Source organism: Ornithodoros turicata, unplaced genomic scaffold (assembly GCF_037126465.1).
Source record: "Ornithodoros turicata isolate Travis unplaced genomic scaffold, ASM3712646v1 Chromosome16, whole genome shotgun sequence".
Lineage (NCBI taxonomy): Eukaryota > Metazoa > Arthropoda > Arachnida > Ixodida > Argasidae > Ornithodoros > Ornithodoros turicata.
In genome coordinates this window covers 258,692-286,330 of record NW_026999320.1, presented here as the reverse complement: position 1 = coordinate 286,330, position 27,639 = coordinate 258,692, and the positions used below count along the sequence as shown (strand labels likewise).

At 46.7% G+C, this 27,639-nt stretch overlaps 1 protein-coding gene across 1 annotated transcript in view; it reads left to right on the top strand.

Annotated features, from left to right (window-relative positions):
- LOC135372645 (sperm-specific sodium:proton exchanger-like) overlaps window positions 1–27,639 on the top strand; it is a 261,452-nt gene that overhangs the window by 115,461 nt on the left and 118,352 nt on the right. The window contains exons 12-13 of the mRNA XM_064606149.1: window positions 20,174–20,251; window positions 27,215–27,309. Coding sequence (XP_064462219.1) covers window positions 20,174–20,251; window positions 27,215–27,309 — 173 coding nt within the window. The remainder of the gene's footprint in view (window positions 1–20,173; window positions 20,252–27,214; window positions 27,310–27,639) is intronic.

Genomic DNA, 27,639 nt, shown 5'->3' with positions numbered 1-27,639 from the left:
TGGCTATGGCTACTCTAAGCACTACTATTGGATGGTATGGGACTACCTGCATGATTTATGACCGGTTTTGACTATTTCCTCGTTTGCAGCCATAAATTGACTTTTTGTGACTATCCTTACTCTATGCACTACTATGTGACATCATGAGACTACGTGCATGATTTATGACCTGTTTTGACTGTTTCCTTCCTTAGGCCTATAATTTGACTTTCTATGACTAGGACTGCTCTATCCACTACTATGGGATGGTATGGGACTACCTGCATCATATATGACATGCTATGACTATGTCCTTGTGTACACCTATAAATGGACTTTCTAAAACTGACTACTACATGCACTCCGATGGGATGGTATGGTACTGCCTGCATACTAAGTCACCTGTTTTCACTATTTCCTTGTTTATGGCTATAAATTGAATTTTTATGACTATGCTGCTCTATGCACTACTATGGGATGGTATGAGACTACCTGCGTGATTTATGACCTCTTTTGACTATTTCCGCGGTTTTAGCTATCGATTGACTGTTTATGACTATGGCTACTCTAAGCACTACTACTGGACGGTATGGGACTACCTGCATGATTTATGACCTGTTTTGACTATTTCCTCGTTTACAGCCATAAACTAACTTTTTTTGCGACTATGCCTACTTTCCCGGCGTCGGGAACTTCGCGCCCCCATCGCCCGGCAGCAGCCGCAATGGCCCCCTCTTGCACTCACGGTTGGGTCGCCGCAGGAGGGAGACCCCCACGTATAGCTGTGCGTGGCTTTCCCATGTCTGGGGAAAGGGTGATCATGGCGGTTGAGCAGATCCGGAGTTTGTTTTGGACCCTCACGGGCACCTCTGGCGAAGCAACATACCGCTTTCGCCCCTGCTTCCCATAGGCGGGTGGTCCTGGAAGGCCCGGCCAGGACTATTCAGCTAGTCACCATCTCTCTTTTCATTTCCTTTTTCTCTCTCTCCTCCTGCCCACTTCCTCTGTTCACCTTCTTTGGCGGCAAGGGGCACCCTTGGGCAGTACTTCTTCCTTAGAAAACTGCAGTCGGGTAAAGTGCAGAGGCAGTGTTAACGTGTGGGATACGTTCCCTCGTTGGGCTCCATGGTGGGTGACACACTTCTGCACAGAATCACTTCCTCCACTTTATGGATAACACCTATTCAAAGAAATCTGATCGGCGCCACAAAAGGCACCACACCGAAGTTAAAACATTACAGTTCTTCAACTCCACCGCAGAACCATGGTTCCCGAAGGTCCTCATCCTTCAGGCTGAGGATCAGTCAAAACCACTAGCTAGTGTATTACCCTTCCTCGTGGCTAAAACTCTTGAACAAGTCATTGGTAATGTATACAGTGCCAAAAAATTGAGATCTAGTGACATCCACATTGAGGTACAGAGCAGGCAGCAGAGCTCAGCGCTGTTGTCGCTAAAGCAAATTGGTGATATTCCAGTTTCAGTGAGTGCGCACCGCACGCTCAACACAGTCAGAGGTGTTATCGCTAGTGAGGAGCTACTGCGGTGCTCCGAGACAGAGATTGAGGAGGGTTTAAAAGACCAAGGGGTGATCAGTGCCAAACGGATATCTATCCGCAGGGACAATAAGGAAAGACTCACCAGGTACGTCATATTATCGTTCCAGTTGCATATGCTCCCCACAGAAATAAAGGCTGGGTATGTAAACTGTCACGTCTGACCCTACATACCCAACCCGCGTCGATGTTTCAAGTGGCCACCATTCCCCATATATATGCCCCAAGTGTACGGGTGACGCCAGTGACCATACTCCAGAGTCATGTAAGAAAACTTTCCGTTGTGTCAACAGCGAAGGCAACTACCCCTCCTATTCAAGAAGCTGCCCACGCTTTGGCGATGAAAAATAAATCTTGAGAATTAAGACTGTACAGCAGCTGACATACAAAGCAGCGAAAACACAACTGGAGTTTCTGAAAAAAAGGATCTCAGAGTATCCGTGGGGACCCAAACTTTTGGGCCTCCACTCCACACTCCCCAAACACAAGAAAAGTCTGCGGAGAGTTCGCCTCCGCCGGCTCCCGCCACAACCTCGACGGAGGATGATGGCGCGCTTTCATTTTGGGATGGGCTCACTGGGAGCTCATCCCAGACTGCCATAGACTCAGTGGAGCTTGACGATGATGACTGCATGTCGCAGAAATCATCGTCAAGTCTTCCAAGTACACTGGACCAACGACCTCCTTCCCAAGGGAAGGAGCAAAGAGAAAAACATGGAGGTCGAGGTAGAGGCAAGTCAAAGGAGAAACAGGCTTCACCCGCCAAGGGTCACACCCCCTTAACACACAATCGGCAGAGTCCCTTTGCTCTTCCTTATTTCCATTGTAATTATGGGACAGGTATTCCTTCAGTGGAACTGTCGAGGCCTCTACAGTAACATTGATGATGTACACGACCTTTTTGAAAAGTACAGAGCTGTCTGCTTGTGCCTGCAAGAAACATACCTACGCAAAGAAAACTTAAACCCTTTCCGTCGCCATAATGTTTTCGGAAAGGACCGCACAGACAGCGCACGTGCATCTGGTGGTGTGGCTGTAGTCCTTCCGCAGTGCATACCTGCAAAACACTCTCCACTCGTTACAGACTTGGAGGCCGTAGCAGTCGAAGTGTGCCTCGGCAGGACTCTCACGATAGTTTCACTCTACCTGCCCCCATCAGTGGTAATAGAGCAAAGAGATTTCGAAGAGATTTCGAAGGCCTATGCAATCAACTCCCCCAGCCGTTTATGATATTAGGCGACCTGAATGGACACAATTCTTTGTGGGGAAGTGCAGAAGTAGATGCACGGGGGAAAATGTTGGAAACAGTCCTCCTTTCGGGGTCACTCTGTCTTATCAATACTGGGTTACCTACCTATGTGAACTCTGCAACACAAAATTTCTCTTTCATAGACATTTCACTATGCAGCCCATCCATTTTCCAGTTTCTTGACTGGGCAGTTGAACAGAATCCTCGGGGGAGTGATCACTTCCCTGTAGTCTTACATTTCCGAGGCCCTACAAACAGTCTCATGGCACGACCACCACGGTGGAAACTGTCGGAGGCAGACTGGAATGTGTTCAGAGAAGAAGCCAATTTGGCGCCTTTGTCTTTTGAGATAATGTCGATCGAGGAAGCAAATAACCTTGTCACCCAAATAATTATAGGCGCTGCTGAACGAGCCATTCCACAAACATCTGGGTGTCTTCCCAAACACCCCAAACCTTGGTGGACTCATGAATGCATGAACAAAACCGTGCATGGGGCATCTTTCGTCGATACCCAACGCCAGCAAACCTTCATCATTTAAGAAGGCACGTGCAAAGGCCAAATGGACCAGGAAGCAGGCGAAGCGATCCTCCTGGTGTAGCTTTGTTTCCTCTTTGACACAAAAAACTCCATCCAGAATAGTTTGAGATAGGCTTCGAAAGATTAAAGGAGACTACAATGGCTTTTCAGTTCCTTTGCTTCAGGTCAATGGTACTCCGTGTAGCAACTTGGGTGAGCAGGCTGGCGTGCTTGGTCAACATTTTCATGATGATCAAGTAGTTCTCAGTACAGCAAGAACTTTCTGCTTGTGAAGCAACAATCCGAAAGACACGTTTTTCCAGTCAAAGGTGGGGAGAGGCATTCGTATAACCAGCCTCTTACAACGGTGGAACTCCTGCGAGCACTGTCTTCAGTTAAAATCAGTGCTCCAGGATCACACCGTATCACATATCCCATGCTTATGCACCTGTCAGAGGGGTCAAAACAACGTCTGGTTAAGCTCTTCAGTAAGGTCTGGGACAAGGGGCAGATGCCATCATCATGGAAGATGGCTACAGTTATCCCATTGCTGAAACAAGGGAAAGATCCCACAAATTCATCCAACTACAGACCTGTAGCCCTCACAAGTTGCCTAGGGAAAGCGTTCGAGGGAATTGTCAACCATCGTCTGGTACACAACCCTTCACAAAATGGGTTAGTAGACATATACCAGTGTGGGTTAAGAGCGGGGTGTTCCACTGTTGACCATCTTGTTCGCTTGGAAACATCCATCAGAGAAGCCTTTGTGAGAAGGCAGCACTGCATGTTAGTCTTCTTCGATCTGCGGAAGGCTTACGATACGACTTGGCGGTATAGTATCCTTCGTGATTTGTGCTCTGGTGGAATACGTTGTATTCCAAAATTGTTGCAATGTATACCTGACTTGCTTCGGGGACGCACCTTCAGGGTCAAACTTGGCACAACACTGTCACGCCCATTTGCACAAGAAAATGGCGTCCCGCAGGGATGGTGCTCAGTGTCACCCTGTTTATTCTTAAAATGAATTACATTGCAAATGTCAATCCCCCTTCGGTTACATACTCTCAATATGTGGATGATGTTCAAATTTCATGCTCTTCTGCAAGCATACCGAGATGTGAAAGACAACTTAAAATCACGATCAATAATCTCGTAAAGTGGGCAAATGAGAACGGCTTGAAGTTCTCAGCTGAAAAAACTGTCTGTGTCCCATTTTCGAGAGTCAGAGGGATGTTCGCCGATCCCTGACTTACAATGAACCGTCAAGAACTTGTTGTGAAGAGCGAACACAAATTCCTTGGTGTCATCTTTGACAAAAAACTTACATTTGTTCCCCACATCAAGGACTTGAAAACTAGATGTGTGAGGGCGTTGAACCTTCTTAAGATTATCGTCCACAGATCCTGGGGTGCAGACCATGAAACGCTGCGCCGCATCTACAACTGTGTTATCAGAGCTAAACTTGATTATGGGTGCATAGTGTACGGGTCAGCCCGACAGTCTGCTCTGAAATGCATAGATCCTGTCCACCACCAGGCTTTGCGATTAATCCTGGGAGCATTCCGAACATCTGTGTAATGCATCCTTCCTTGCATGCTTCCTCTTTGTGCAATGCAATGAGTGGTCTCTCGAAAGACGACGGGCCTACCTTGAGATCCTCTATTCACTAAACATTTCCAGCTACACAGAACACGCTGCACTCTCATGTGTTACGGAGACTCGTTTTGAATGTTATTGAACAAGCCAAGAGTAATTCGTCCATTTAGCTTGCGAACACGGCAGAATGCTAAATTGTACAGTTTTACGCTCGATTATTCTTCACTTTTAAAATGTAATGAAAGAATACCTCCTTGGCAGCTAGGTACACCGTCGAAGTTTTCCTTAACAAGATACAACAAGAGAAACACAAACACTGTAGTTTTGAAGCTGGAGTTTGAGACTATGAGGGAAAGTTTCGGCGAGCATACTGACTTCTATACAGATTCTATACAGGATCAAAGAGTGAAGTGGGTGTATCATGCGCTATGGTAACGGAGAACGTCACAAGGGCTAGCCCCTTACATAAGAAATTTTCAATTTCAGCGCTCAGATCATTGGGCTGATGCTAGCACTGCGCTTCATCCTTGAAAATAGAATTAAATCATCCGTAGTCTACACAGAGTCGCTCAGCGCTCTGCATGCTATTTGTGCACTGGAACGAACAAAAACACTCTTGTCCAGCAAGCGCGATATCTTGCCAACACAGTTCTCAACAGGGGTTATCGCCTGACCCTTTGCTGGGTGCCGAGCCATGTAGCCATACAGGGGAATGAAAAAGCTGATCGGGCTGCTGCTGAGGCCGCTGTCTTAGGAGAGATCACCCCTACTGGCTTTCCTCATAGGATTTGAGACCCCTGCTGAGGAGTGCGATCAATTTTGGACCACACAAAAGGATAACAAGTTGCACATGATAAAAGTCTATGTGAGAAGACCCGGGCCAAGTTCATCAAACCGTTTACAAGATACATTAGCCTCCCGACTGACAATTGGACACATGTACTTGACACATGTCTTGTTACTCCGACGTGAGGACCCTCCTATATGTGTACATTGTGGTGTCCAGCTGACCATTTTACACATTCTCTGTACATATCCTTCTTTTGAGGAGCAACGCAAGAAACACTTTCAACAATTTTATAAGTATTGCCTGCCATTCCACCGACCCTGTTAATCGGTGACTAAGCAGTTGTGCCACTCCAAAAGCTGTTGCACTTTTTAGAAGACATTAATGTTCTCAATAGGCTTTGAGGTTTTAATTTGTCAATTTTAGACTACCACAGTTTGTTTTATTTACAAACATAGTTTTTGTTTAATTACACCAGTACATTTTTAACTCAGATTTATGTACTCACCAGCATTTGGCGCATTATGGCCATAGTTGTCGATGCGCCATAAAAATTCTAACCATCATCATCATCATCACGCCTACTTTATAGACTGCCATGGGATGGTAGGGACTACCTGCTTAATCTCTGACCTGTTATGACTATTTCCTTCTTTATAACTATGCATTGACTTTTTGTGACAATTACTGCTCTACGCAATACAATGGGATGGTATAGGACTACCTGCATGGTTATGACCTGTTTTGACTATTTCCTCGTTTACAGCCACAAACTGACTTTTCGTGAATCTGACTACTCTATGCACTACTATGAGATAGTATGAGACTAGCTGCATCATGTATTGCCTGTTACCATGTTTATAGCTATAAATTGACTTTTTGCTCTATGCACTACAATGGGATGGGACTACCTGCATGACTTATGGCCTGTATTGACTATTTCCTTCTTTACGACTATAATTTTACTTTCTATCACTAGGACTACTCAATGCACTATAGTAGGGTAGTATGAGACTACCTGCATCATATATGATATGTTATCAGAATTTCCTTGTTTACGCCTATACATGAACCTTTCGTGAACCATTGGTGAGGGCAACTGTGCTTTACAGCCTTCCTATTCTGCACAGGATATCAACAACTTCATTAAATACGCTTCGGTCCCTGTTTGCTCGAAGCCTTCGTCGATGCCTCGGAGTTCCAAGAATGGCTGAAACACGACAAGTACTGGCTGAAGCTGGTGAGCTCCCGATTGAAGTTCTCCGTGAACGGGAAACGGCTCGGCACTACCTCCGTTTGCGTGCTCACATTCCCCGCCACCCGCTACTCAGGAAAATTCGATACCGCCCTGGAAGCGACTTCTATCGAGTAGCGCAGAGGACACGCCAGACTCTCACTGGCTTCATAACTAAGGACACTATACCGCCGGAAGCCCCTGGTCTCTACCGGTACCGCCCACTTTTGTACGCCTCCCAAACCTTCTGCAAAGAAGAGATCAGGTCCCCCCTCAAGTCCTCCGAGCCCATTTTCATGCTCTGGTAGACGAGAAGTTTTCTACGTTTACGGCAGCATATACTGATGGCGCATCCCGAAACAACAAGTCCGCCTCAGCTTTGGTCATTCCATCCGAAGGCGTCGTGCACGGAAGACGCCTTTCACATCCAACCTCCTCCACAGCTGCGGAACTCTATGCCATCCTTTTCTTTCTACAACACATCGCTGATTTTCCACCCCGGGAATGGGCAGTCTTTACAGACTCCAAATCTGCACTTCAAGCAATTGAAACTTCCGGCATACGAGGCCCATCCGCACCCCTAGTCACAGACGTGTTAATGGCTTACCACACTATCTACGCCGCAGGCCACAGGCTACTTCTCCAGTGGGTTCCAGCCCATTGTGGTGTCGTGGGGAACGAGCAGGCCGACAGCGCCGCAGAAGCAGCACTCTCGTCTCGGAACCGGACCCGTATTGTTCTGCTCAGAGGAGACCGCCGTTCAATTCTGCGACGTCTAGTGACACCCCTGGCTTCCCGCCAACGGACAACCGACATTCTTCCCCCCTCTATGTTGAACAGAGTTGATCCCACGCTCGCTTTCCGCATGCCATGAAACCCATCTCGTCAGGATGCTGCATTAATCCACCGCATGCGCCTCGATGTGGCCTTTACAGCTCAGTGGCGTTACCGCTTGAGACAAATTGATTATCCCACCTGCTGCCACTGTGGTGCTCTTGAGGATCTGGAGCACATTCTTCTTCATTCCCTCACTACGAACCTTCCCGAACCACACTCTCCGAGTCTCTTCGTCAGCTGGACTCTCGCCCTTTCTCCCTACCGAAATTGCTTGGTCCCTGGCCGAATCCAGCCCAACAACAGTCTGCGCTCAAAGGTCTTCTGACATTTCTGGACACCATCGGACTTCGATCGTTATTGTAAAGGGGCACGTTATTTTATTCCCCCCATTCCACCAAGCACTGGGGTAGAGTATCGCCTGTTGCGATGAAACTCCCCACTCTCCAAGGCCGAAAATAAAGTTGTTGTTGAACCTTTCATGACTATGACTACTATGTGTACTGCTATGGGATAGTACGGGACTGCCTGGAACTGAAGCGAACTATCTGGAAAGTAGTTGCTCTGAAGCTGGTACATACAAACTGACAAACACAACACACCCTTCGAGTTGCCTAGGAACAAGAAGAATTGAAATATGCATTCATCAGAAAAGCCCCTTCTGTTTCACGTCTCTTTCAAAATGTAAGTTTGTCAGCAATGACATGCACGTCACAGTATCACATCCTGGTCATCAATTCTTTATAATGCTCTTCATGTTTCCTACAATTTATCGCTACATTGATCTCTGCTTGCGTCACAGGCCTTCTGTGTTAAAATGATGTGAGCCCAGTTCTTGAATTCTCACATAGCAAGCGTTATCGTGAAGATAGTCTTATACTATCCCATCGCGGTGTAAGGAGTAGCCGTAATTATAAGAAATCAACTTTTATGTGTAAACCAGGAAAGTGTAATAACATGTCATAAATCAGACAGTCTTGTATTACCCCATTGCAGTGCAAGAAGTATACTAGTCGTCTTTATAAAACAATCATTTTCAGAAATTTTCAAAAATTCAGGGAATTGTCATAACAAGTCATATATTACGCAGGTAGTCTTATAATATCCCTTTGTTGTGCAAAGAATAGTTGTATGCATCAAAATCAATTTGTAGCTACAAATGAGGAAATAGCCATGGCAGGTCATAAATCATTCAGGTATCTTAAATTATCCCATGGTAGTTCAAATTGTACTCATAGTCATGAAAAATCAATTTGTTGTAAACACGGTTATAGATCATGCAGGTGCTCTTATACTATCGCATAGTAGTGCATTTACCAGTGACAGTCAGTTGATAGCTGCAAACGAGGAAATAGCCATAACTGGTCATAAACATTGCAGGTAGTCCCACATTACCCCAGTGCATGGGGAGGAGGCTGTCCTAAAAATTAAATTTATAGCCAGAAACAAGGAAATAGCCATAACAGGTCATAAAGCATACAAGTAGTCTCATACCATCCCATTGTGGTGCATAGAGTAGTCACAGTCACATAAAAGTCAATTTATACGCCTAAACAAGGAAATAGTCACAACTGGCTATAAATCATGCCGATAGTCTCATACTATCTCATAGTAGTGCATAGAGTAGGTATAGTCACATAAAAGTCAATTTATAGCCATAAACAAGGAAATAGTCATATCAGGTCATAAATCATGCAGGCAGTCCCATACCATCGCATAAAGTAGTGCATAGAGTAGGTACAGTCATAAAAATTCAATACATGACTGTAAACCAAGAAATAGACAAAAACAGGTCATAAATCATGCACGTAGTCCCATACTGTCACCTAGTAGTGCATTGAGCAGTGATAGTCACAAAAAGTCAATTTATAGCGATAAGCAAGAAAATAGTCATGTCAGGTCACAAATCATGCAGGTAGCCCCATACCATCCCATACTAGTGCATAGAGTGGGCATAGTCACATAAAAGTCAATTTAAGCCATAAAGAAGGAAATAGTCATTTCAGGTCATAAATCATGCAGGTAGTCCCATACCATCCCATAGTAGTGCATAGAAGGTATAGTCATAAATATTCAATACATGACTATAAACGAAGAAATAGCCAAAACAGGTCATAAATCATGCACGTAGTCCCATACTGTCACATAGTAGTGCATTGAACAGTGGTAGTCACAAAAAACTCAGTTTGTAGCGATAAACAAGGAAATAGTCATATCAGGTCATAAATCATGCAGGTAGTCCATACCATACCATAGTAGTGCATAGAGAAAGTATAGTCATAAAAATTCAATACATGACTATGAAGGAATAAATTGTCAAAACAGGTCAAAATCATGCAGGTAGTTCCATACTGTCACAGAGTAGTGTATTGAACAGTGAAAATCACAAAAAAGTAAGTTTACAGCGATCAGCAAGGAAATAGCCATATCAGGTCATAAATATTGCAGGTAGTCCCATACCATTCCATAGCAGTGCTTAGAGTAGCCATAACCATAAACAGTCCATTTATAACTATAAACGAGCATCATAGCATCCAATAGTTCTGCATAGAGTAGGCGTAGTCATAAAAAGTCAATTTATAGCTGTAAACAAGGACATACTCATAACAGGTCATAACTTATGCAAGTAGTCCCATACTGTCACATAGTAGTGCATTGAGCAGTGATATTCACAAAAAGTCAGTGTATGGCTGTAAACAAGGAAATAGTCGAAAGAGGTGATAAATCATACAGGAAGTCCCACACTGTCGCATCGTAGTGCAAAGAGTAATGAAAAGATAACCCGAAAATTTAGGATTAAATTCCACGGCATCACGATTAAAATTCGTAGCACAAGGATTAAATTTAACAGCAGAAGGATTAAATCTCACGGTATAAGGATTAAATTCCGCGGTATAAGAATTAAACACGAGGGGAAAGGGGAAAACCTGTAGATGGTACGGATTCCTGTCGCCAAGACTTATTATAAACATGAAGGAGAGCTTGGAGTGACGGCTCGTCAAGGTTTCAGAGTGCAGCGTAAGTCATTTTATCTGGCCATGGGGACGATCGCACATTCACAAGTTTCAGCGCAGTCCATAACCTCCGGTGGACGGGGCCAGCCTTGGTGGATTTCTGTCTGCAGGCTCTGGACGAAACTGTTGTGTACAGCAGACGTTGAGGCAGCCGTCGGTGTCGTTAGGACGACGGAATTATATGCGATCACCAATGTCACTCGATGTCCTGGATCTTTGCTGGTACTCAGCAGACATAATTCGCTAGATGTCGTGCGCTACCGATGTCGACACCCGAGGTAGTGACCACTTTCCCATCTATATTTCGCACGAAAGACTGCCTCTGTCACCCACTACTGGACTGATCCCTTTCACGAACTGGGCACTCTTTCGTGCTGGCTTCCGATCATCTGTGCACACCGGCATGTCCTCAGATGCCCTCTCGCAAGGCATTCGTTCCGCCATGCAGGACGCGGTAATCATGTCTGAACGGGTCACAGGTCACGTGGATCATTCTCCAGCAATTAACCACCTCAGAGCATTACGTCGCCGAGCCGAGAGAGAGAGCCGTTCGTCAGTTCTACGGCTATGATGAGCATTGAAGTCACCCAGTACAAGAGCTGGGGATCCAGTGAACTGAATAAGCGGTGGAGGTCAGTCCACGGAACCCGTACCGCGTGACGTAGATAGATACTGACAACGCTTAACAACAGCAGGTGGACAAGGCAGATCTTGCAGGAGACGTAATCATGAGAAACTGACTCTATGGTAGCAGCAACGAGGTCATTACGAATGTATAACGCTGTTCTGCTCTCAAAGGATTGATGAGATCGATAGATTGTGTAACCAGTAATGCGATGTGCTGCATCCATGCCATGTTCGCATACAGCTATAAAAGGAAACTTGTACTGGTAAAGATGAGATTTAAAATCTGGGAGCTTGTCACGTAGGCTGCGAGGATTCCACTGCATCGCGATGGCCTTTCTATACAGTTGTGTCATACGAAGAGAACGATAATGCCTCCAATGCCAAAAGCGTTTGAAACTCGAGCAGTTGCGATGCACCAGGAAAGGCAGAGACAGTTGCCTTCATTGCCGTGAGTACAGCAGAGAAGAGTGTCAGAGAGGGGACAGCTTCGGTGGTTGGTGGTACGAACTGTCGTCTCATGACTGATCGGTCTGTTACAGCGGCGTAAGTGCGTGTAATCTGCCTTGAGGGACCCGGGTGTGTCAGGTGGCTGGTGCTGATGGGCTTCATCGCGGTGGCAACCTCCGTTCGCCTTGTGAAGACCGGGGTGAGAGTATGTATATGTGGTCATCCGTACGAGGCGTCACGGTGGCATTGTCGGCCCTGGGAGCTTCAGAAAGAAGGCGTAATATCCGGTCTTGATGTCTTTTTGTGGCGGCGGTCTTCACCGGACATAAAGAGAAGGATGCAGGATGGCTGGATTTACAGTCGGCACAATTGGGCTCTCTCTTATTGTTGCAGTCAGATCGGCGGTGAGACCCAGCGCCTACGCCACAACCAGTAGCACCCCTGCAATTTCGAGCAAGATGGCCAAAGCGTTGGCAGTTATAGCACTGCATGGGGCCTTGAAGGTCTGAAACCCGAGGGCAATTCGGTGTGGAAGAGGGATTGTGGGGTGAGAAGTCAGGATGACGCTGGGTAACGGGGTGAACACATCTCCGCCATCTTCTGCCATGGAGTGCCGAACTTGTCGCCTCGCCGATATAACCCCTCCGTCTTTGAGGTAGAGAACGAGACCGTCATTGGAGTATTCCTTAGGTACCACATAAATCTTGCCCTTACTTCTGACAAAAGATTGCGGGCAGCCGCTTCAGGCTGGACGGAGACGAAGAGAGATCCGTCTCGGTGGAAACGGTGGTGTATAACCTGTTGTTGGGCCAGCAGGCGTATTTCGCTGGCGACTACATTATGGTTGACCTTCCAGAAAGAGTAGTCATTAGTTGCTGGTCGAAACCGTATGGGAATACCGCCGGCTCGGTTCTTCCTGTAGGTGACAGTGGCGAACGGGTCATGAAGAGAAGTGGTAAGGTTGCCGTCGTTCATCTCATCTGTCTGCTGAGGAGGTGCCGGTATCGAAGTGTGCATGGTATTATCGGGAACATTCACGGCCTGTGAATTGTCTGCATGGCGAGAGGAAGGGCTCTCCACCCGTTGTCGTATGGCAGGGCTGACGGGGACCTATTGACCCGTGGGAAGTGTCATAGAAACGTCGGACCTCCCGTCCAAATTACGGCGGGAGGCAGGGAACGGTAACGGTAATAGTAACGGAAACAGAAACGGTATATCACCGAAATTGGAGATGGTAACGGAAACGGAAACGCACACCACGCTCGTCCATTACCAGGAACAGAAACGGAAACGGAAATTATCGTCCGGTATTGTATTCGGGTAATGGCTGCTCTTGTTATGCGATGACATTTCAGTGACTTTTCATTTTATTTTTGCATTTTGATGACTCTATTACACGTGAGCACGGAAAGAAAGCGCACTATTGGATCTCGAGGGTGCATCCCTTGCTTACCTCGTCCCAGTCCTCATAACTCCATGACATCAACACATGACTATACTGCACCATAGCTCGAGGATGACAGCCTATGATTTTTAGTTATTTATTTTTCGCCATTTTCATTTCACAGCGGCTATGGCAGTATCATTTAGTACTGAGAGCGCCCGCTTATGAATGCGACATTGGATGAGCTTTCTTGAGTAGCTGGACCCAGAGTGAGTGAATACTGAAGACATGTTCGGACATAAATAAATATATATATATATATATATAAGTTGAAATAAACGAATGCGGTTGACCACGAAAAATAAAGGTATAAGGACAAGGACAGGACAAGGAATAAAAGGGGAACTTTATTAAAAACTAAGAGGGGGTATTCGACGTTTCGACAGCAGCGCTGTCTTCAACAGGAATGGGATATTATGGTGACGCAAGACAATTGCAAAGAATGAGAGGGGAATATGTACAAGGGGAGAGGGCAGCACACATGGTTTGTCAAACAAAGGTAAAAGGGTACAATGAATCACAGGCAGTCATGTTCTTCGCCGGAGGGCAATGAATTCCTGGGGTGACCAACCGGGGAGTCTGAAAGAGATACAAAAGAGTATGTATTCTGAGAGAATTTAGGTTGCGAACTGTTGAGAGGACGCCGGGGTCCTCGTTAATCTGGCTTTTAAATTTGTTGATCAGGAACGATTCTCTTTGTTCTCTAAGGCGTAGGGGTGGAAAACCGGATTGCCGAACGAAAATTGCTATGTCGTTAATTGAGTGGCCGAGTTTACTAAAATGTCGAGACACTGGCAGATTAGGTTTCTTTGATACGTCTGACCTGTGGTTGTTGAATCGGATTCTGAAGGACGTAGCTGTTTGACCGATATATTGGGCCTTGCACTCATTACATTGAAGGAGATAAAGGACGTTAGAAGAGTTACAGTTAAATAGACCATTAATTTTTGTGCGATATCTGGAATTTGTGCTTTCTACTCTGGTAGCAGTTTGCATTAATTTACAGATCTGGCATTTGCGTCCGTTGCATGGTTCTTAAACCTTCTTTACCGCCTAAAAGCCTTCCATACATCTAACACCTACATGCATAGTCTCCCGCTTCCTTCCGCCTTTTGGAAGATATGGGACCACTTGACCCCACATGATCTCAGTGACACATTCAGTCAACTTGCTTAACTGGGACAGTCTTTCCGCTTACCATCCTCTGATTCCGTTTTTGCCCCCCTTTTTTCCCCTCTATACCATTGGTTATAAATGTGCTTGTGTAGTTCAGTAAAAACTTGTTGATAGTGGAGCCTGTTTGTGTGTCTTCTTGTGTCGTTGTCCCTGTTTTTGACTGCTCCTTGTTCTCTGAGACCCAAATGGTAGGCAAGATAATGCTGCAAAGAGGAATGTGGAAGGAGGCTGCACAGCATATGTCTGCTCTAAATAGTGGGTTGCAGTGATCATGCTGTCTCACCTCAGAGGTTTCAGGTTCCGATGACGAATTTATCGCTGAACAGAAAGGAATGCACACATATGTCATATATGTTACATTAAATGTTCTGTTAAAGTATGCTTTCTAAGACCATGCTAAGCGAAGTCTATTTTTAGCAACAGTGCACCACCTGGGTTTAGTGAATAGGTTCGGTAACTTCTATTTTGTCTTGCTTTTACTTTACTCTCTCTTACTACTTACTGTACATTACTCTCTGTCACTCTCTCTCTCTGTGTGTGTGCTGTAAGCGTCCGTAAGGTTTCACGCAAATGAGAATTAACCCATTTACACAATCCTGAAATCTGTTATAGCATTTGGACCGCACGGACTGAGAGATCCTTGTTAGCCCCAATAACGAAAAGTACTCACACTTTTGAGCCATTTAGGTGGATGTTCTTTCCCCCGAGTGGATATGTATTGTGATGGCACTAGACCACGACACTGAGCTCGGTAACCAGTACGTTGAAGAGATTCAGCGTCCTCTTCGTAATCGCCATAATGGAAATGTTCGATACAGACACGAGCAGTCGATGGCACCGCACCATCTTTCATGCCGGCGGTCCGATTGGTTCGTGCCCTCAAAAGCTGTCCGTCTCCTTATTGGGATGCACACGACATTGGATGCTCGGCGAATATTGATGTGAATTAGGGTTACAACCATCCAATGTCTTCTCGGCATGTCGGCGAAAGCCAGAGGATGCGACTGCGATAGATTGCGACCATCGCCCATAAGCTGGCGTCACGGGGACATCCGAGGGAAGGTCCCATAGACGCAATGGTCCAGTGAAAATGGCGTCCGCCCAAAGCACGTGGTCTGTAGGAGTCACTCACAGCGGTCAAGATCAGCAGCGCGGGAAAGAGCACGGGTCAAGTGCACATGCGCAGACCGATCTCCTTCCCCAACCGCCATTTCTCTCCTCTCCTCGAGTTTTTCGTCTCTCTCTTCTCGTCCTGTTTTCCTTCCGCGCTTGCTGTAGAGTACCGATCGTGTTGTCCCAAAGCAGACAATAAAAAAACGATGGTGTCTGATAAAGCAAGTTTATTTGTCATCGCGAACCGTTTTGAAAAAGTTATACCCCTGTCACACGGGCATTTTCGATCCTGCTCGACCGAACCTGCTTGAACTCAATGCAGATCGGATGGTGCTACACGGCCGCTTCCAAGCAGGATCGAACTTTCATCCTGCTTGACTCAAGACAGCTCCCATAACAGGATTGAGAATTTCAAGACGGCTCGACGGCCGCCATTTGCATCCTCGACCCCGGTGAACTGTCATAACTTAAGACGGACATGCGCGCGAAGCTACAAATGATGCTTACATCGGTATACGATAAATTACCACTAATATCGCTGTTATATAGGAAACGCGAAATTAATGAGTTCCGTTTATTCATTTGCACAGGTCAACCATTCAATGCGCATTGAAAGTGGCCGTGTAGCAGCGTCAACAACTCGAGCGTGCTCGGGAAGTTCGATGCAAATCGGATTCGAGAAGGATCGAAATGCCCGTGTGACAGGGGTATTACAGTACATATCTTTTCAAGTCTTGTAATAGGCTTCACTGGAGCTGTGGGTGCTTCGACATCGAAGTTCAAAGGCCAATCGCAGTTCGCACACTCACAGTGCACAGTCTTCGAAAACAGTTGACCCAGGTGTGTCGTTGTTGCTGAGCACTAAAAAAATAAAACAATCTATTGAGGATGGGTAACGCTGAACGAAAATCACTTATGAATACGCAATCGATTTTGATTTTATACTTCAATACCAAAGCACACGTGTCACAAACGTTCGTAGATCACAGTGAATGAATGGCTGCGACGTGCATGAGGGGCAACTAGCATAACCACACATAATTTAATTAGCGGCATATCCAAAACACACAATATACGGCAACGCACTGCTCTATGAAAAGGCGCTAACGTACAGAGTAACTCTTAAATGTTGTTCGTAATACACTTAACACGATAAACATGCATTACTTCCTACGGTAACAAAAAGTAATCAAACTTGTCTTACCGTTCACCTGCGGGAAATTGGAAACAGTGCAGACTTCCTCACGAACGATTTCTGTTTTCACAGTTGGCCACAACCTAAATCTAAAGCATTCAAAACCCTCTAAACTACCCGCTAGCGTCTGCGAGCACAACAGTTGTAGTCCAAGAGATCACGCTTGGCTGGACATGTCAACTTTCCGTCTCTTTCTTTTTTTTTATCTTTCTCCTCCGCTCGAAAGACCGTCCGAATAGTCTCTCCTCAGTCAAATGACTCTCGCCTAATCAGCGCGTAGGAAGACTGGCGCCAGTTCTAGGACCAATGAGCATCCAAATATTTACACATTTATTTCTCAGCCAGTTAGGAGCGGTGCGTTTCGCTTTAGAGCCGGCGGCTGATAGAGATTTTCACTCCCGATGAACGCATACGCGAGATACTATGGCGCATGCTCCTGGTGGGACCATGACACATCTCTGACCCGACCGGACCCGGCTGGTTCCGTCGAGTTGCTCGCTGTGTCTCCGCGTGGCAGCTCGACACGGCGCGGCGCCAGCTGTACGCCCCTCGCTGCTCCGTCTAAATTCGCTCACGAGAATACTGCGCGCATGACGAAGGTAGAATTTCGGTTCTAGATTCAGGAAACTGTTTTCTTTCTGATGAAAACGAGAAAATATCATTTCATAGCTCCTTTAAGAGGGAACAACCTAGAGAGCATTAAACGTAATAATGCGTCATCTTGACGAGAGGTGGCATGCCGAAAGCGAGCGTTGCATCAACTCTGCGCAGCATAGGTGGGGGAAGATTGTCAGTTATTCATTGGATGGAAGCCAGGTGTCTCACTAGACGCCGAGGTGTGTAATTTCCTCTCAACAGCAAAATACTCGTCGGCCGCCGGGACGAGAGGCAGACGGCTTACACCTGTTCATGAATGGTATCCTATGGTGGTAGAGTACTACAAGAGTGGCACAGCGCCTCGAGTAATCTGTCCCGCATGCCTCGCATCCCTTGCACCATTCAAACTGACAGTGGACCTCAATTCACACGACGTATTCAGATAATCATCCCCAGCCCTTAACACTCGCAGCAATGGGGCAGCTGTGAAAGCTGGTCAAACAGCAGAGCATGTTCTCAAGAAATGCTCAGACAGCAGCAGCTTTATCAGTCGCTGAGAGGCTCGAGGATCAGAAGGGTTTTCAAATCAAGAGCTCCTTATGTGGAGGAGAATGGAGCAAAAAACTGGGCTGGAGCCGGAAAAAACTGCGAAACTGGGCTGTGAGTCGGAAAAGAAGAGATGCGCAATAGTGACAATTATGCGCAGCAACCCGAAGGACAGCTCTAGAGCAAGCGGCATCATAGAAAGCACAATCCCAGCACACCAGTATGGGTCTTATATTGGAAACCAGCATTGCTAATAATGACCCAAAATGGCAATCGTAACCTAGTCCCATAGTGGAGGAATATATGAAACCGATATTTGCCAGCAAGTTTTGCCAGTGCCCTGCCAGCCACATAGATTACCACAGTTCTGATCAGATTTCATAGATATTAGTCAATAAATATATTAATATATTGTGAGACAGAACAGGAACACATCGTCATCGCTAGGAACCAGCGCGAGATGCATACTAGAACTAGCATTTATATGTGTTATTTTATTCTTTTATTTTCTCCCCTCGTCTATTCATTCCTCTTTTGGCACTTACTTCGAAGGATGTTGTTCAGGGTCCTCGAAGGTCGTCTTCAGCGTTAGTAGGTTAGTCCAGGTTAGATGTGGGCACAGCTCCTCACGGGTATAGGGTGACGTCACCATATGCTAATCTCGATCCTGATGGCTTCTCGCTGAACTTGACGTTCAGCCATGGCAAGCAGCCGCAGGTATCTGTTGTCGACGTTTCAGAAATACATACTCCGCTCTTCGCTTCGCTCAGAGCTCTCCGGTACTCGTGGCTCTTTCATCATGTGGCGCCCGTGCTGGTTGTCTGATCTACCCTGACCAGCTCGCAAGCTTCGCTTGGATAGTTTTCCTTTTGTAGTGTATGTTGCAGAACCTCGGGTCTTGGGTTCAGCGTATACACTAGAAAGCTACAAAATGCGCAAAATCAGTGCACGCTCATGGTAATATATTTATTTTATGTTGTACAGCACTGAAATGTCCCCAAAGTGTGTGTGTTTTTAATGCGTTAGCATTAGGAGTGTCAAAACGGAAAAATATATATGTATATATATGTGTGCCCGTGTGTGAGATGGTGAAGCCTCACCGAGACAGCGGTATAAATGGACATACAAAGGAGATATAAGAGGGTAAATGGAGGCGAATGATTTGAGTAAGAGGTAAGAGTTATTGAAGGTAATGAGTGTCAGTGAAAAGCAGTTAAAACAAGAAAGTTGAGTTTAAACGTAATGAATATAAGACAGGAGAAAGATTAAATAAAATTAAAGAAAAACCGAAAGTAAACGCGGGTTATACCAGACGCAATTAAATGTAATTAAAGGTAATTAACGTCAAAGGGGAATTGAGAGTAATTATTGCAAATAAACGTAATTATAGGTAATTGAAATTACAACTAATTAAAGCTTAATTAAATGGACTTACATATATCGATTGAGTGTCAAACCGGAAATCAAGCATTGACTGGAGGTGGACAATCAGAAGTGAAGAACCGGAAGTTGAGTTGTGCCGGAAATGCATACCCGAAGAAGTATAGACGGGGTGTGGAGAACCGGAAGTCGGGTTTAAACGAAGTGGGTACCCGCAAGTCAAGTATGGACTGGAAAAGGCGGTTAACGCATTTCTCTCGTATTTACCACTTAATCGCCAGTGGTTCTTCTTTTTTTTTTTTACCACTATGTACTACGACAATCAGGTGAAACCAATTGTGCCTCTTTCTGTTGTCCAGCGACAGACACTTGCTATACCTGCGCGCCCCGTAAGTTGCATTATATGAAATGCGGCAGTTCGCAGACTACAGAGCTCTATTATAAATGCGTACATTAGCCTACTGCAGTTCATGCAGTTTAATTGCAATATCAAGCATGGTGTCTGAGTCGGTAACACTCGAAACATCACACAGTGTCGCTGAATGATAGCAGGTTGGGTCAGTTGGTTGGCAGCCACAAGGACGAGAAGCAGAATGAAGGACTAGCGTGAGATCGTCATCTATGGGGCACGTATGGCCGCCACACTCCTGGGGTGATTTTCGGTCGATTAGAGATGTCCTTGATCGTCTTACAGTAGCACTGCTGTAGTGGTTGAACGGAAGGACGACACAAAGAAACATGACAGAACCTGCTTGACTATGAACCGCCTTAATTCACTTGCTGTGCCAAGAGTTTGAGGGATAAAAAATTGATGACTAATGTATTGCTTGGCTGTGTGGCATGAAATATTTTGCGTCTCACCCTCTGCATTGCCTACAACAGGAGGAAGCTGTTGTTCCCCTTGAACACCTCGAGCGCGCATACGAAGTCACCAACAGGAACATACGGCGAATTCAAACCGTAAGTGTAGTACAATCAAACGTGTTCAAAATAATTCATATATCCTATGGCGCACTGTTAAACATGTAAGAAATGCGATAGCACTCTAGCTGACAAAGGGCGGTCCCTGCGCTGCGATTGTGCATGATTTACGTGCGGCGCAATGGCAAACCTGAGCATGGGTTAAAATGGGCGCCGTGCACCAACACGACCGAATTGCGCGTGCAAACGCGTCTACTTGTTGAAGTCACTGTACGGTTTACTGAGCATTTCTCAACATCTAGCTGAGTGTAATGGTGGCACGCTTTGTCCGACGCCGCTTCGTGGCGTTATCGGCTATACGCCGCTTAGGTTTGTAATTTCGGTGACACGTCAGCATCTCCCGCAGCAATTGCGAGATCATTTTTTTAGTGCTCTGCAGCACACCGCATACGTTCTAACTCCGCGGCGTTCGTGTTGCCAGACGACGTGGACGACATCACGTGAGACGCGCTGTGGAGACAGTGAGGGACCAGAGTCATGGTCGAGTGAATAAAAGCGTCTGCTCGTTGTTGCATGTAGCGAAGGACGTGCGAAGATTAGAAGGTGGTCGATTGCAATCCTACCACATGCTGTGTTGTGCAAGGTTTCCAGGCATCCGGCGGACATTCCAGAGGAATGTCGGCACAGTTCCCCCTGAAATCGATCCAGGACGCATACCAACTCCATATCCCTCGCTCCTTCCTGCTGGTCTTTCTCCATTCGTCCACGTGTGTACGCGCGGCTGATACACATGGTTACTTCATGGCGCTAACGCGTATTCAAACGCGCCTATATGCACTGATGTGCGAAGGAGTGACAGCGATAGCTGTATCGTCCAGGCGAAAGAGTGCGCTGCGTTCCGCTCGTGCGGGTGCCACGTCGATCCGAAACCACAGCCTATCGCGAACGTCACAAACTCGTTATTCAGAAACTTGTCTATGCTAACTCCAACGGACGGTTCAAGTACACGCGTCTGGGACTGTTCACATCTCATGGCCACGGTGTCGTGCTCGCGTACTTGTTCGTTCTGCCACCTTCGTCTCTTGGCACCGGCTTCGCGTTCCCTAGCCTTTCGAATCTTCTTGGCTTCGTCTCATCGCAACCACTTCCGTTCTCTCATTGTTGGGACATGTTGCCTTCGTGCAGCCAGTGTCCGTTAGGCCGCTTGTTCGCTCAACGTGCTATGCCGTTCGGGTGCTGCAGCCGGCGCTTCAAGTGCAGCTAGCAGACAATTTTCGCCTCTACGTTATGATACCCAGTACGGCATTAGTCTAATGGTGCGACGCTACGGCAACTGAGCTAGCGTACAGCCTGTACGAATCTCCTCGATTAATAGCGTACTGCCTTTAACTAGTATACGGGGTGTTGCATGAGAGAGCGCTCCCTAGTTATTAAAAAAATCTACGTGAGATAAACATGGTGAAGCTTCTGCATGACAGTTGTGAAGGTTTTTGCTACTCAAACATGCGGTTTGCAATAGTGTACTTCATTAAATAGGCTAATTATTTTAATTGTACTCAAAATTTTGCCAAGGAATGGTAACCTTTTTGCTTTATCAGAAAGTCCGAGGCCACCAAATGCTATTCCAATCGTATTGCTTCGAATATATGCCAATTATTCGACATCCGTAAACTTCCCATGACTGCGAGCGTGCTTTCGGATTGCACAGTGCCCGGACTATTGGCACATTCCCAAGACGCTCACATTCCGCAGGAAACAGCATGAGAAAAACATAAAAAGGGAGGCTGAGGACCGGGCGCAATCTGATCAACCAATAAAACAAGTTCATGTGAAAAGATAAAAGGATCCTGTTATTTGTCCCATACAAAAAAAGGGGAGAAGCAAAAAGGGAATGGGCCTGGCTTTTTGCTGTGTTCTGTGTTGTCCTTTCCTCCTCCCGATACTTTAGGTGGAGGGGCAACTTGGCCCAGCGTGCGCCTTGAGGAGCGACGGTTTTTCTGGCGGTTATCACGTGTTTCCGGGTGTACAATTTTTGCAGAAACATTGTGAAAGATCATGTGCTAGTGACTGAAATGGTGTGTCGTGGCAATGGGCTTTCTAATTAACGCAAAAAATTACCTTTCCTTGGCAATTTTTTGAGTTTAGTTAAGGTAATTAAACTAATCAATGAGGTACACTCATAGACAACACCTGTCTGGGCAGGAAAAAACCTTCACAAGTGTCGTACAGAAGGTTTCAAATTTTTATCTCACGTAGATTTTCTTTTTTGTAATTAGGGGTAATGTAGCAGCATTAGCTGCACCACCATCGCCTTTGGCCACATGACCCTTTTTCTGCCCTGCCACCTCGCGCTCGCGAGATGCGAGCTAGTTAGTGTTTATTCCACTCGAGCGACCGGCCAGAGCTGTCATTAAAATAGTCTGCTCCGACTTGCCGACTCTTGTCTCCTGGCCTCATTCAACTCCCGACAACTGGTGACCCGGACGTGATGGCCACTGGACCCCCTTCTGCTACTGGCCCTCTCCCAGGACCAGCAGGCCACTTTCCGCCAGTCCAGCCCCAGTCACTTTCCGATGTCTTGCTCTTAGGCCTCCCTCTCCTGCGCGCGTGAGCGTACCCAGTGGTTCGCCGCTCTACCTACAGTGCTGCTCGGTATTCGGACGGCCCTCAAGCAAGACATCGGCGCCTCCAGCGCAGAACTCGTCTACGGGACGTCACTGCGCTTGCCGTCAGAATTCTTCCATCCTGTGCGCCCCGAAGCAGCCGACCATCTTCATTCCTTCGCCAACTTCGTTTGACAATGTCCCAGCTCTGCCCTTCCCCAACCCGACGAAGCCTTCGTAGCCATCCCTTCATCAGCCCCGAGCTTGAAAGCTGTACACATGTTTTTGTTCGCCGGGATGCCGTTCGTAAGCCTCTTCAGCCTCCCCCTTTCAAGTTCTCCACCGATACGCCAAGTTCTACCGTGTACAGCTTAACGGCAGCGAGGACAACATTTCCATCGATAGGCTGCAGCCCGCTCACCTAGACTCCTCATCTCTGGCGCATTTCACCCAGCTGGAAGTTTCTTCCGACTCTTCAAACGAGCCTGACGCACAGCATGACGATCGAGCCGACCCCTCAGCCGCATCTAGATCTTTCCCACTGCGCCGAGCTTCAAGCAAGCACGTATCGTGGGATCTGCACCGCAATGTCCAACCTGCAGCTTCAGCATCATCTTTCTCCAGGGGAGGGAGGATGATGTTGCAGCACTAGCTGCACCACCATCGCCTTTGGCCACATGACCCTTTTTCTGCCCTGCCACCTCGCGCTCGCGAGATGCGAGCTAGTTAGTGTTTATTCCACTCGAGCGACCGGCCAGAGCTGCCATTAAAATAGTCTGGTCCGACTTGCCGACTCTTGTCTCCTGGCCTCATTCAACTCCCGACAGTAACTTTCTCGTGCAACCCCCTGTATATTGGAGGTGTCGTGCGGGTTGTGGGACCCGGCGAGGAGAAGCAGACTATGGCTCGGTTTCATCAACGCTGGTTAACTTTGAATCGAGATCAGGTGTTGCCAAAAGTTGAAATTACCACTCAATTCTTTTTTACAAACGTTAGCTAGGGACGTGATGAATGTTTCAGTGACAATAACTCCCTTTAGTGAAGCAGTGTTAAGCGTTAAATCCAAGTTAAAGGAAGACGGAAGCGAAAATAAGCTGCAAAGCTGTTTGCCTCATATTGCGACGTATACCAAAACAATCCGGTAGTCAACTTAGATTTACGTATATTGGTTGAAATGCCGCCACAATCGGGACATAAAATTCGGCCGCGGAGCACTCTGAGCCCCTGGTGAGCGTCGCCGCGCCGCCGTATCACACCACGGAAGTGACGCACTTGTCTCTCCTGTTGGAGTTCCTGACTTGTGAACCCTTTCCTGGCTGTGCTACAGCATGTTGCCGATTTCCTTTCAACAACGCGAGGACAAAGTGTTCCTTGCACGAACGATACACGGATAGACAGCTCAAACATAGCGTCAAACATCGACTGACGTTTATTACAAAGATAACAGTACCGAGGCTGCCTCCAAAATCCATCCGAAGGAAGGTGATCTCATTCTCTGTAGGGGTGAGAGTCTTGCTGCTTACATTGCTGGCTGTCTTACCTTGCGTTCAGCCAGGATATGTTTCAGAACAAAAACGCTCTACCAGTCTGTGGTTGTTTTCGTGGCCGTAGTTGCCATTGGCGCTCGACTGGTAATCGAGAGATAGGAAGTACAAATTCCGCCGATGTCTGACTTTTATGATGACTGTCATATTTCAATCGTTTCCGAAAGACAGGAATATTATTCTCGCCGCTAATCCGTCTATGCCTACTTGCAGACAGGTGAAACAAGACAAGTAGTGCGCATACATATTGTTGACGAATGGTTCAAAACAAATCTAGAGGTGCTCATTACCCTTGGCTTGTCAACGAAGCACATCAGGCTGAAAGAAGGAGCGGCCCCTTCTGTATTTTCACGAAAATGGAAGGCACAAATCTTTACCTCCACTTGGCGTTTCGGCGTGCGTCTGATTCCCGCTACGGGGAAAAAACGGAGACGAGAAGCATGTACGAACCCATCTCTCATAGGATTTGTCGCCTTCAGAGTTCCACGAGATCTACGAATCGAACATCTTCAGGCGTTATTCGGAAATCGCAGTGTTTATCCCGTTCACCGGCCAGCCGCACATGGAGCTCGAGAGATAATTTGATGTCACGCGCTCCTGAGATTTTCCGCAATGCTTTGCGGCAGCGGGCGCGCTCCAGGGGCGATCGTGTCGGGTGGGCGGCACAGCGCGCTCGTAATCGTCAAAAATATGCCAATCCGTACGGCGTACTCGCAAAATACTAGTGGCACCATATTTCTACGTAATATTTACACCTTGTTCGGACCCTTTTTTGCAATGGACAAATTTGGCTTCCGTTGTGCTTTAAAGGGCCGTTGATCTCGGTTCAAATGTTGATCGGCGTTGGTGAAAAAGAGACCTAGGCGACCTCGCAACTAGGCGACTCGCAACTAGGAGAGAGGCCAGATGGCGGTGCGGACTCCGTAGCAATTTGATGCTGCTCAAGGTGATTTCAAGTAACCCTTTCGGGGACGCTACGAAATGACTTGTAATAACAGAACCCCTCAACGGAATAACATCGAAAGGCTTCATGGTTCAAGGATCGGATTTTTCCGTGCCTGAGCGCTACGACCTTAATTAACCGTACCGTATCCTTCCACGGTGTACTAAAACCCCAACAGGGCTAGTCTCACGTATCTTGATGTGGTTTCGAATTATCGTAGAGTATGCCGTAAACAGACGTTGGAAACTGGCTTACTACACCTGTCTCGTACAGTGATTGCGCTCGCGGCTCACTGCTGTTTTTTTTTCTTTTTTATCTGCTCTCGCATTTACTGCTGCGCTAATCTGCGCAACTGAAGACGCGCCGAATAAAGCGCGAGGAACCACGCACGACCTTGAGAGAACTTCCGTCATACAGCTATCGCTGTAAAGCGCACATTGGGCGGTGTTATGGCGAATTTAGGTGGCCATTTCGCGACAACTTTTTCTGGCAGATCTCGAGCGATCATGTTCTCTTGGTCAAAGCTGAGCAACCTAGCATGTTCGCATTAAAAATCAAGACTGCATCCAATCACTGTCTGAAACTTCGTTCACTCATTTCCAAGCCAAAAGACCCTATTTTCCCATGAGTCCCAAACGGGAGTTGTGTATAAAGTACAATGCCTCGGTTACGAGGTGTCCTACGTTGGAGAGACGGGCCTTAAGCGCAGTACAAGACTAAAAGAGCACGAACGTGACGTACGTAACTCACCAAACGCAACGCTATTTAAGACCGAACTCACCGAGCATTGTTGGAAAACATCACTCTTTTGACTACGCCAATGCTGTGACCTTAGCGACGGAAGGGCAAAAGTGGGGTACCAGGAAACTGATTAGAGTGATGTATGCACAGAATAGATTACAGCGTGACACTAAATGTAATTATGAAGTGATCTGCGTGCCGTGTTCCACACTTGACAACGAGTTCGCATTCGCTCAGTTCCCGTATCATGGGCGCGGCAGAATGGAGAGATGTTCTTGATACTGACGTAAGCGCCACAAGGTCGAGTCCCGTATACGAGTATTGCACCACACATTTTTTAGTTAAAATTGATACTGTCTTAGGGCTTCCCGCAGACGTAGTAGCATTGTTACACCAAAGATAAAAGGAAGCCACGCTCCCCTTCCCATGCTGTAGTTAGCAATAAGTCGTTCTTGCTAGTTATCTTTGTGCTACACGTCATGCTATTTCAGGAACAGAACCCCATTCGTGTGGCGTTACCTTAATATGATAATCAGAAATTGTCTCATGACACCACAGTTTCTGTTTTGCGTGTTTGCAAATCATGTTTCGGCTGGTCGGCGTGCGCCACAGGGACGCACTAGGGGCCAGTTTCACCAACGCCGGTTAAGAGTTGATCCGCGATCAAGCGTCCCTTAACTTGAAATTACGACTCAACCATCTTTCTGAAACGTTAGCAAGTGCTACTGGAATTCACCTTACATTACTAGCTAACGTTATTGAAAGAGAATTGACCGCTAGCTTCAAGTTTAGGGGACGCTTGATCTTGGTTTAAAGTTAACCGGCGTTGGTGAAACCGGGCCTAGGAGATTCTGCTGGTCTGATTCTCACTCAGACGGGAAGAATAAAGTCACCGAAAAGGTTAGCCAACTGTAGGACTCGAACCCACATCTTCCGGATTGGCGGTCCTGGGCTCTCCTCTTCGTGTTTGTGCTAGCTATTGTAGTCTGCAGTCGCTGTCCTCGAGTCGCCTATAATTTGGATCTGCAAAAATTCAGCACTCAGGAAAAATAATGCTAGTCGGTGGGAGTTCTCAGCCTAGAGCTTAGTGCAAAATATCTCTCAGATAGTAATGTCACATATCTAGTGATGGCTGCATGATTCACCACGTCGTACTTCTTCCTTTTTACAGGTATCATTTCTGAGGCAGTTGGACACTGGCATGGTTCATCCAGAGACCTACGATACGCTTATGACGCAACTGCAGACGTCGCTAAAAGAGGATACGTGCGTGCCCGTTCGCCTAAGTTTTCTTTTGGCTGTCGCGCTTGTTTGCTGTTCTGACAGTTTTATAAAATTTACATACCTCTTTTTCCCTATTTCTGTCTCGAGCTGCTATTTTGGGTAACACATTAATACTAGAACAGAATACTCCAGCAGCATTTTAAAACAATATGAGCAGCGACACCCCATTTCACAGAGCTCCTGAAGTGTTCACAGCATTTACAACGTATTCCTTCCTAAGGCGCCGTGCATGACTGAGGCCTTCTTAAATTTATCGCAGCTGCGTGATTGGATCATAGGCCGCCTTTTAACGCAACTAAGAATCTTGAGCTT